Source organism: Copadichromis virginalis, linkage group LG16, assembly GCF_057382275.1.
Source record: "Copadichromis virginalis isolate Kocher_CV1m ecotype Utaka linkage group LG16, C_Virginalis_male_GT1.1, whole genome shotgun sequence".
Classification (NCBI taxonomy): Eukaryota; Metazoa; Chordata; class Actinopteri; order Cichliformes; family Cichlidae; genus Copadichromis; species Copadichromis virginalis.
In genome coordinates, this window is record NC_140633.1 from 987,078 (window position 1) to 999,307 (window position 12,230).

General features: G+C 41.6%; 1 protein-coding gene and 1 long non-coding RNA gene across 2 annotated transcripts; both read left to right on the top strand.

The window, feature by feature from the left end:
- The first annotated feature begins 388 nt into the window (after positions 1–388).
- On the top strand, positions 389–2,119 carry LOC146690028 (uncharacterized). Its single transcript, XR_014915824.1, has 3 exons — positions 389–563; positions 1,800–1,931; positions 2,016–2,119. It is a non-coding gene; the product is annotated as an uncharacterized LOC146690028 (long non-coding RNA).
- Positions 2,120–9,031: 6,912 nt separating this feature from the next.
- LOC146690029 (uncharacterized) lies at positions 9,032–11,995 on the top strand. Its single transcript, XM_085434931.1, has 2 exons — positions 9,032–9,850; positions 10,828–11,995. The coding sequence occupies exons 1-2, from the start codon at positions 9,032–9,034 to the stop codon at positions 11,053–11,055; spliced, it is 1,047 nt and encodes a 348-aa protein (XP_085291057.1). The 3' UTR covers positions 11,056–11,995.
- Positions 11,996–12,230: the final 235 nt, after the last annotated feature.

Sequence of the window (12,230 nt, forward strand, 5' to 3'; positions counted from 1 at the left end):
GCAATGGGTTGGTCGCGTATACGGACAGGACATGGCTGCGACAGGCTTCCCAAATCCACCTTCACTTTTATAGCCGTGGTCTCTCATCTTGATTACACGAAGTAATTTACAATTACTACTCTGAAATATGAATTACATCTGTAATAATCACATACATGTAATAGAATGTTAATAGTTCATTTCCCTTTTTTAGGAAATGACCTGTATGTATCTGTGTGACATCAATAAAAGGATCAAGTGCTGCATTACCTTTAGTTACATTGATAATATTTATTTATGGTGAAACAGTGGAAAAATATCGCTGTTGCTTTCGTATAAATGAAGCGGACATACCTGCGTGGCCGCGATCTAATCCTGTTTACATAAAGTAAACCTGCTCCCGAGCAGGTTTACGCTTACGGCTCTGTTGCTATGACAGCAAGTCCCGGATGAGCTTCGGGGAACCGACTGATCCAGGATCACGCGAAATCGTCAACAATCTAATCCGGCTAACCTACTTAGCGAGGTACGAAGAACGGGCCCCAGGTGTGGAGTGGAGCTTGTTGTTGGTGTGTGAAGAAACTGTAAGTTTGCTTTGTTTCCTCCTTTAACAGTTTTTCTTTAAGAACTTTACTTTTTGTTCAGCTCATGTTTGATTTCTTTACACAACAAACTGTGTGTGTTTGTTTTTCCGGTCTCTCCATTAAAGTCAGTGTGTAATGTTTCCTGGCTAACATCAGCTGTGTGCAGCTTAGTTCCGGCACAAATCTGCCGCTCCATAGTTCACGGTAACGGACTCACAGCTGGACCAACGAGGCGAGTGTGTCCGCCACTCTGAGCTACGTTCTTGTTTGTGTTCTTATAGTTTGTACTTTTTGAGTTCACAGAGTCCACAGAGGACCTTTACCGATTAATATTTACACACGAGACACCTGCAGTGCTCTGATGCTAAGCTAGCCACACAGCATAATAACGCTAAGCTAAGCAGACAGCATGCTAACGCTCAGAGCTCTTAAAGACACAAGTTAAAAATGCAATTGAGCCCTGTGTGAATGAGAGCTGCAGCACAGAGGTAGTGGATGGTCAGATGGTTACAGAGAGCTCTCTGTCTGCTGCTATAGAGCAGCAGCCTTTGTAAATGATGATTTATTCCAGATGTAACTTAGACATGACATGTAAAAAGACTGTTGGCGCCTCATACAGGAAGTGATGCTTCACTTTCAGCTGTTTGTGGATTTTCTTCAGGAAATTTAGTTACAGCTGTGAAATGAGGCTGACTGTGAGGAGGAAGTGTAATATGAAACAGGAAGCCTGTAAAAGCTGAAGTCACACTGTCAACATGTCAGCACACAAGCTCACACGTGACTGCTTCATCAACATGGAGCTCATGGAGTGTTTATTAAAGGATCATTGTGTGAAAGAGGCTCTAACACAGCTGACTGCAGCCTTTAGCTGTGAGCACACAGTGTCTCACATTTACATTCACTTTACTGTCAAATACTCTCAATAACTTTAAACAGCTGCTGTTATCAAGTGAAAATAGCAAAGATTTCAGGGATGCGCTCCAGTGCTTCTACATCCTAGTAACACCTCAGAGAGTCACAACTCATCAAAGCTTCTCATTATCGTTAGGACAGATTTAGGTCAGTATCATTTCACATTTCATCATCCATCAAATGTTGACACATAGTGGGTTTGTCATTCTCTCAGCTGACACTGAGATGAAGCAGGAAAGAAGCAGCTGATATTTGGACAGCACACATGATGGAAAGGAGGATTTCAGTTGATGTGCACATGAATGATTTGTGTTTCCTCTGCAGGTGAAGGTAGAAAGTGTGTGTGAGCTGATGTGAATTGAGCAGCATGGATCAGTGTGAGGACAGAGAGGAGGGAGTCCCTCCCTCTAAAACCACTCTGTGTGGGGAACATGAGAGCCAGACCAAAGCTCAGAGGTGAGATGACCAACTCTAACTGTCCATGACCCTTCTCCACGTCACAGCTCAGCACTCACATCACTGCTCCATCATTATTCACAGGAACCAGCCTGGACCTCCACCCAGCTCTGTGTCCTTACAGAGTGACAAGTTAAAGGGCGGTGGTCCTCCTGCAGAGAGGTAATATGTGTCTAAATGTTGTTGTGACTCAGTGTTTGTGAATAAATCCTCCATCGTGTTTAATGTCAGCTCACCTCCTTTTCACACACATTTCTATGGTCATATGTGAAGCAATGGCTGTTGGAGTGTTTCCACAAACACAGCAGTCAGAGTGTATAGGGTGGATGTTGTGGGAGGTGTTTGTGTAGTGAAGAGGCTGAGTGTCTGCAGGACTCCAGCTGCTCCAGCAGGTGTCTCCTTTGTGCTTTGCTTCAAACACAGTGTAGGGAGGAACTTTCACTCAGATGTTTCAGGTGTTGCTGGATGGACAAGGATGAATAGTTTAATGAGCAGTGTTGGGTAAGTTACTTTAAAATAGTAACTTAGTTACATTACTAGTTACTTCTCTCAAAAGTAACTCAGTTACTTCAAGTTACTCGTTACTTTCAAAGTAACTAGTTACTAGGGAAAGTAACTTTGGTTTTACTCAGAATTCTCTTGTTAATGTGTTGCTTCCATAACTTTGCCAGTCTTCTAGCTTGCTTACTTGCCACAGTGCACTGTGCCACCTACCAATAGAAAGGAAAAGATAATGTGCATATTTCCACGAGAGAAATCCCACGCCTGGACCGTCATTGACTGCTGCCATGATTCTAGCCTGCGTCACAGCGTCATGTGCGCCTTTTACATCCAACACAAAAACTGCAGTCGTGGTGCTTTCGATTGTACTCAGAACTCGGAAATTCTGCCTTCTGAATAGGAAGATGTAGGCAACACCAGACTGCAGATGAGCTGCATACATGGCTGGACTGGGACAGAAAATTGGCCCAGACATTTTGACTAGAGACTGGCCCACCATTATAGGAAAAATTATAAAGCCTTTGAATGAAAACAAACGCTGTTGTGACAGTGATGTACACTGTTTTGATGGTATATATGCATTAATCTATCAATCGTTTGTTGTAAGATTCAGATAATTATTTTTTAAAAGCGAGACATTTTAAATGAGAATAAGATAGAAAAGTATTTCTTTGAGCCCACCTCTCCCTGTTAATGCCCTACCTGGCCCCCCTGGCAAAACTTTGCTAGATCCGCACCTGCACAGTTACCAGCTGTCAGCTACCTAAAAAAGGATCCTGGTGTTATTTGTCTCTCAGAAACAGTTCATAACTTCTCTTCAACTCATTCATGTGACCTAAAAGGTAAACCTGTTTCTCCATCACCTGTTCAGCTCTGATGATCCAGTAAGGACATCTCCTGGTTTCATCTTCATGTTTCCCTCTCACCAGATATACAAACCGATATCATGACCAGCAGCTTTTTTGCAGCTGTGGCTCCAGCAAACATCAGCTGATACTAGAAATTAATATTAAATAAATTCTAACAACAGCTGATCAAGCTTAAACGTGCTGCTGTTGTTTAGCGCGACATCCGCTGGTTTCCTCTTTCGGCGCAAAGTGGGCGATAAACAAACAAGAGAGACGATCAGCTGATCATTGATCAGTTTTCATGATTGAAGTAGAAACGGGAGAGGGAGGGGGGAGAATGAGAGAAGAAGAGGCAGCTGTGCAGCAAAGACACAGAATAACTCCAGCTTTGTGTCTTTTTCATTGTAGCTGAATTACGGGACAAACTCTGTTCCTTTTCACCTCAATAAGAAACGCGTAATATTTTCTCTGAATACCAGACGGGACAGTTGGCAACTCTAATAACTTATGAACAAAATAAAGTTCAACATCATTAACTTCATAGCACCCACCCAGCTATATAGAAACTCCGTCATGCTAGCTAGCACGCAGTACGGAAAAAGTCAGCATAACGAAAATAAACTCCACCTAAACTTGGTTTATATCTGACCCAGAGAGACTGCAGGTCATAACTTCTTACCTGAAGTTCAGTTCACACTTGGACCGGCGGCCGCCTCGGGTCTCTTTTCCTTCTGCGTCCCCTTTCTCCAGCCTGAGAACGTGTTGCTTTCTCTCATCCACCTGCTGGCCTCCACCACTTGCTAATGTTACTGAATCTGTGGAAGTTCCGCGATAGCCACCACACGAAGTAACGAGTAACGACCCTATCTAAATCCCAGTAACGAGTAACGCGTCCCTGATTTTGGCATAATAACTAGTTACCGTGCTCGTTACCACAATAATAACGTAGTTACTGTAACGCGTTACTTAATAACGCGTTAGTCCCAACACTGTTAATGAGTGTGAGACATTTCCACCTGATATTTATTAGTTATTAGGATTTGTGTGAAACTGGTGTGTTTGTGTTTTAGAGCGAGTGATCAGCTCCAGTCTGTGAGTGCAGCCCTCAGTGGCCAAAGTTTAAGCTCAGCTGTGTGTTTGTCTGCTCTGACAGAGGCGAACTAGCTCATTAGATTCAACAGGAGCCTGAGAATATCTCCAAGAACCAGAGTTAACCCGTCATCAGATAATTATATTGTAACTGTTATTATAATGAATTCCTTGGTACCAGATTCCTGATTTAGAAACCTCATGTTAAACAGGCTCAAGAATAACTCTTGATAGGGCTAATTGAGGGCCATCTAAAATCAGGAAACTGAAACCTTGGCTGATTGTGACCCACACCCGTTTTCACACCTTGGCTCATGTGATTAGGTAGAGGATCATTAGGGGGCCTATTGTCCCTCTCAGTGGGATACTCCCACTGGGTTTAAATCTGGGACTTTCCACCATCTTGAACTGAAGAAGCTTCTTGGATGAGAGGTGAAACATCTTCAAGCAACTTAAAGTCCAGATGGTTTTCTTTTCAAGCTCCTTAGACTACAATGACCTGGATGACTGAGAACCTTCATTTTTTTTCTGGAGTCTTCTGCTTTTATTTTCTTTATTTAAATTCATATTACATTTTTATTCACTCAGCTGATTTTAAACAGTTTTCTAAAGTCTGTAAGCTCTCTTTGTATTCTGTTGACACATTGATCAGTTCAATCAGTTTTTATTTCATTTACATTTTAACAGCAGTGTTAGAGTTAAAGTTACATGTTACACTTAGTTCTGCACAATTCTCTTTTAATGATCCTTTGGTGTTTTGGGGTCAGTTCTTATTGTATCAGGTCTCATGAGAACCTTCACAGACATCAGGTCTCATTATTGATTCTTTATCATGCAGTTTGTGATGTTATTCCCATCACAGAAGAATCCATCCAGAAAAAAAATCAATCCTAAGTAAATCTTAAATAATCAAACATGTAATCTGCTGTGAAATATATTAAATTAGTAAAAAGTAGATGTGATGAGACTGACTGTTCACATGATATCATGTTTAACAGATCAAAGATGGAGAAGCCCTCACCTGTGCAGCTCCTGGAAATGTTGAAGAAATTGGGAGAAGAGGACCTGAAGCTTTTCCACTTTTACCTGCAGTATGAACCTGGAGCTGACTTCCCTAAAATCTATAAGTGCCAGCTGGAGAATGCAGACAGACTGAAAACAGTAGAAGTGATGGTGCAGGTGCATTCAGACAATGTGATGGAGGTGGCGAGGTCAATTTTAGGGAGGCTGACAGAAGGTCAGTAAGAGAAAAAAAACATCAAACACTGCTGACACAATCAGAATCAGAAAGGGTTTTATTGCCAAATGTTGAGCAGGTTTACAACATTAGGAAATTGCTGCGGTACTTAGTGCAAAACATACTGTCAGACAACGCTTAAATAAACATAAAAATATAAAGTGCTAAGCAGATTGATGTATACATGTGCGCAGGTGATGGTCAGTGCAAAAATGGAACGGATGCAGAGAATACAGTATAGGGTCATGTGTTAGTGGTGCGAATAGTCATACGGTTATTGTTCATGAGTCCAACAGCTAGGGATGGGTATCGAAAACCGGTTCTTGTTGAGAACCGGTTCCCACTGTTTCAATTCCTTGGAATCGTTTGCCACTTTTAAAAACGATTCCCTTATCGATTCCAGTCGCCCCGAATGACGTCATCACGTTGAGTAGCGTCTTTTACCCAGTAGGAAACACGGCGCCTGAGCGGCACAAACGCTCAAAAGTTTGGTTACACTTTATGAGAAAGGATGACAACAGGGCAACGTGCAATACTTGCAAAGTAGAGATTTCATCAGAGGGAGGAAACACTACGAACATGCAAAAGCATTTGCTCAAAAAACACGCGATTGCTTTCAACGAATGTCGTGTTTTTGATCCGCTCCGGACTAGCGAAGCTCAACCCAGCAGCAGCGGTAGCGTTTCCACGTCCTCTCCCGTTAATACTGCAGGTAACTAATCAATTAGCATTGCATATTATGTTAGCGCGATTTACCTTATTACAAAACCTGCTATTACTGTGCGTTGCATTTAGTGACCATGATGAGAGAGACAGAGTCTGGCTCAGATGCTGGCAGTTCTCGCTGCAGTCTGCCGGTAGCGTCTCCTTTCAGGCAGGATAGACGAACGTCACCGAGCAGTGACTAAGTTTGTGGTCAAAGGCTTGCACCCATTTGCCACAGCAGATGCCCCCGATTTCACTTTGGTAAGTGAATGTGTTTAATTGTAGGCAGGACATTACTGGATATTCTTGTGTAATTGCTACAGAATAATTTATGTTAAACTTTGTTATTGCTACAGGAGAATATTTATTTTATTATTTTACATATACATTTTTTTTCCTGGGGACCCTGTGACACCCCATTGAAGAGCCATAGGCTGGATCTCTTAAGATCTCACTGTTGGGTTTGTAAGGCCATGTTACTCCTAAATTTCTATCTTGTTCAAAGAGAAGATATAAAACACAGTTCTAAGCTAATCGACTTTAGTGTTCTCCTTTTTAAAAAAAAAAGAATCGATAAGAGAATCGATAAGGAATCGAATCGTTAAACAGAATCGAAAATGGAATCGGAAATCGGAATCGGAATCGTTAAAATCTTATCAATTATCATTTAAGGCATGTTTAAATAATTTCTTGTTTCTCAAAGAATTCACACATTTCACTCAACTTACATATTTCAACTTTGAAGTTAAAGTTTTCTTATTTCATCTCTCTCTCTCTCTCTCTCTCTCCACACACACACACACACACATATATATATATATATATATATATATATATGTGTGTGTGTGTGTGTGTGTGTGTGTGTGTGTGTGTAGAGAGAGAGAGAGAGATGAAATAAGAAAACTTTAACTTCAAAGTTGAAATATGTAAGTTGAGTGAAATGTGTGAATTCTTTGAGAAACAAGAAATTATTTAAACATGCCTTAAATGAAAATGTAATGTTGCATCTATAGAGAAGAAAAAGCGTGCAGTATTTTAACAATAGGCCTTTTAATAAAAACAACTGAAGCTTACGGGAGAAGGCAGAACACTGTTAGACAGCAGAAAACTAGCGGTGCAAAATGCTACAAAAAACTGCTCACAAAACAACAAATGATGAGTTATTTAGGTCTCTGCAATTTTTGCAGATGCTGGATACCTGCATATGCTCCGTTGGCTGGTCCATTGCAAAACTTAATTTATGGAAAAAATCAAGCACTGAAAGATAAAATAGAATGGACCCCAGAAGCAGAAAAAGCATTTAATGATCTAAGACTTGCATTGCAGACGCGCACTGCTGTCTAAAGAAGCTAGAAGAGGAAACGAAACAGAGAAGTGATATTTACAGCTTACCACAGTACCAGTCTACATTCGCAGACGTTTTGTAGATGGCTCTGCATCTAAACACAGTTATAGAAGTAAAGCCCTAACTTCCTCTTTTTCGGCACAGAGTGCAGAACTAACGGCTATCATACGTGCATGCTGCGCAAAGGTCAATATATATATATTCACACTGACAGTCAATATGCGTTGCACGCCACAAAAGGTAATTCAGAGGTTACTAAAGGCAATAACTTCGCAGGCCAAGCCACAAAGACGGCCGCACAGCAACCAATATGAACTTTAATGTCTGAAACTTCACAGCTAATACCACTTGATGTACTTAGAGATGAATAGGAAGCCACTCCTATAGCAGAGCGAAAGAAATGGCTAAAGTGTGGAGCACGGCTACAAAATTGCTACACAAGACAGCAGCATTAGTGACAAATAGCTTAAAGCATTTGTCAAGGGGTGGAATGATGAGTATCCTCCCCAAACACTTCTATACTCAAAATTTTGAAGCTTCAGCACAAGAGTTTATCAGAACATGCATGATTTGCCAGAAACATATTGCACAGGGAAACCTCAGGCCTAAAAGAGGCTTTTCCCCAACACCACCGCACCCATTTCACACAATCCACATGGATTTTATTGAACTGAACGGATGTCAAACATCAAAATACGCTCTAGTAATTGTGGATGTGTTCTCAAAATGGCCAGAAATCTATCCAGTAAAAAGAGCAGATGTAATCTCAGTAGCAAAATGTTTATGCAACCATTTTATTCCTACTTACGGCATTCCTACTCTGATAAAATCAGACAAAGGCCTGAGTGTTTGGGCCTGGTGAAGATGTGGATGCGACTAACCCAGGGTTCGCAAAAGCTCACACCCTTTGAAATCGTTCATGGGAGGCAATTTCCGCTGCCTCTCACTAGTGAGCCTATTAATAAGTCTATAAGAGAAACCACCCTAGCAGAGTGGATGACTAAACTATTTGAGAATAAAGAAATTGTGCTAAACAATAAACTGCCGGATGATACCTCTCCAGTTTCTTGCAGGTTGCAACCAGGTGATTGGATCCTGATCAAAGTACTCCAGAGAAAGAATTGGAATTCACCAAGGTGGGAAGGCCCATATCAGGTCTTACTCAGCACACCGACTGCCTGCAAAATAGCAGAAAGACCATCTTGGATCCACCAAAGCCACTGCAAAAAAGTGAGTGACAACACAAGCATAGACGCCGGTTCCCCCGACTCCTAGGTGTTCTCCTGGTGGAGGAAAGGGCTGTTTGGGTATATCCTGCCCTTTTGTCTTCTCGCCAGTGGTCTACTCACCTGGAGCCCGGGTGTGCCTGGTCATAATGAAGAACCTTGTCCTCATAATGACTGGCATTGCGCTCCTAGTGAGCCTACTGATACTCACCTGGAGAGACAAGGACCCACAGCACCACCTGCAGAAGAAATGGTCGTATGACAACTTATACCTAAAGGATATGGATAAAGAGCATAACCACCCCTGGCTGAACAATGCCTGGTACCGGTACGTCTACAACCGAGTACATACAGAAGACAACCACACTGGCTGCTACGTCTGTTCACACCTCCCAACAACAGCAATGCAAGCCACCCTGTATGGAAAATCACCCAGCCTTTCCGAAGCCCTATGTACATTCTACAAAGCCACCAGCGGAACATTTTCCCCCGAAGACATCTTCGCCTTCAAGCTTGAGTTAAAAAGACAAGTCACAAAAATTGACCTGCGACGGTGTAAAGGAACACTGATCAACTTTAAACCTAATGAGGTAGTTTCTTGTGCGCCAGAGGTCTCAGACTGGAACTACAGCTGTGATGACCAATACTGGGTACACCTGAATGCGACCAATGACAAGGGAAAATCTTTCAACGTCAGGAGGGAACCAGGAATACAACATCCAATGTGTTTCACCTTCGCATACGGCAACAGAAAGCTGGGGATGAACCAGAACTGCTCCCAGACTTTCCGGATGCCGCAGGACAGAAAGGCACGGATAAGCTTCCTGAATGGCACATATTGGGTGCAGGGTACAGCTTGGGCATGTGGCTCAAAGACATACTTCACCATCCCACCCAACAGCACCGGACTCTGCGCCCCAATTTTAGTGTCAGACCACACGTTCAGAATATTCCATCAGTTCAGTTCAGTTCAGTTCATTTTTATTTCAAACATTTCAAACATGTGCCTTCACAATCATTACAAAATATCATTCCATTATTTGTTTGAAAAGGAGTAGGCTGAAGTATTTACTTATTTGTCCCTACCCCCTCAAGTTTTACCTCTCATTCATTTAATTTTTTTTTTGTCTTAAATTAAACAAACAACATATGAAACATATAAACATATGAAGTAAAACAAAACATAACATACATAAATCAAAAACAAGAAATTAGCAAGCCCCACCACAGTATAGTTTCTTTCATATGAAAAATACAGAATGTGTATATTTGCAGATACACAAGTTATGGAAAAACAACAAACCAAAACAAAACAAAAAAAACAAAAAAGAACCGCAACACCATTACCAGCAACATTACCATCCTGGGTTAACCCCGTTTTCTTCATTCTTATACTTATTTAAAATTAGGTTTTTATATTTTACTTTAAACTGTTTTATGTTTTGACTGTCTTTTATTTCTTCTGTTAGACTGTTCCATAATTTAACTCCTGCAATTGAGATTGACATAGTTCTTAAAGTTGTTCTAGCACTTTGTATTTTTAAATTCCATTTCCCTCTTAAGTTATACCCACCTTCTCTTTCTATGAACAATTTACAGATTTCTTTGGGAAGCAATTTATTTCTGACTTTATACATTATTTGCGCTGTTTTAAGCTTCACCAAGTCTTGGAATTTAATAGCTTGCATTTTGACAAAGAGTGCATTTGTATGGTCCCTGTACCCTACATTATTTATTAATCTAATGGCCCTTTTCTGTATTATAGTTATTGTTTGTGTGTTACTTTTGTATGTGTTTCCCCAGACCTCTACACAGTAGCTCATATATGGCAGTAGTAAAGCACAGTATAAAATGTGCAGTGCTTTCTGATCCAACATATGCTTTGCTTTTCCCAGGACGGCAATGCCCCGTGCCAATTTCCCCCGAACATAAGTTGGTCCATCAGGACCAACCAAGACGCAAGAGGAGCACCGATGACGTGCAACCTCATGATCCAATCTGGGGCAGTGATGTGCCAGCGGAGTTCAAGTTGTGGACCACCGGACAGAAAGTCCTGCACTCACTTTTCCCATGGATCGGGAATGGAAAAAACATGCTAAGGATCGAGACTCTTGACTACAGATTTGGACTTTTCCTGAACAGCTCAACATGGATAAAACAAGGCTCAGAATGAGGAAATCGACGCGATCAGAATAGTGGTCATGCAACACAGAGTCGCCCTGGACATGATTCTCGCTGAGAGAGGGGGCCTCTGTGTCTTATTCAACACCACTTGCTGCACCTAGATTCCAGATAACGTGCATTCCTTGACCATGACCACCGCCCTGGAGAAGTTACGACAACTGAGTAATGCACAGCAACAAGACTATGTCATGAACACAGAGGACTGGCTGACCTGGCTACTGAGCGGCGGCTGGACGACCCTCGTGATCAAAGGACTTGTCTTGATAGGAGTTCTTCTTTTATTGCTTTGCATGTTCTCTACATGCATTCTACCCTGTATCAGATCAATGATTGGCAAGATGGTACAGGCCACAGTAATCACCTATGTTGGACTGCCACAAGAAGATGAACCGGACGAAGAAGATTTAGTATAGGAACACACACACTCACACATACTGAATGATGCTACAATTGAAAATGTTATAAGCAAGTGATTGTTAGCTGATAATAAAGTATGATTGAAGTGGTGAAATACGGTAACAACAGGGAGGAATGTTAGGGAGTTTTTATTGTTTTATTTGCTTATGCTTCAAAAGTTATGTTATACATATTTCACCAGACACAGTTTTCTGTAGAAACAGGAAGCTGACCCTGTGACACTGACAAGAGACCAGCACAGAAATACATATCCGCAGAGGTTGACTTGCATTATATTATTCTTAGAAATTGACCTGCAACACACATACTCTGTGACACACACACACACACACACACACACACACACACACACACACACACACACACACACACACACACACAGCTTGCATGCAGGCAGACAGACATCAGGACCTGCGTGACAGGAAATGTGATTATATTTGCATATTGACGATGTAACCTATAAAAATAAACGAATACTGCAGTTCGGTGTGATTTGCTCTGAGCTTTTCACCCGTGCAGCACGTTAACCTACACAAGTGTCTCATTGTTGTTTATTCACCTGACTGTTTGTTAACTGTAAATCTCTGACACAGAGTCATCTAGTTACCCACTCTGGAATTAAGGCATACAGCTGTGACATCTGTGGAAAAACTTTCAGCCGGAGAGGGAGCCGAAATACACACCTACGCATTCACACCAGACATGATGTGTACTGCTGTGAACAGTGTGGCAAAGAGTTTACAACAG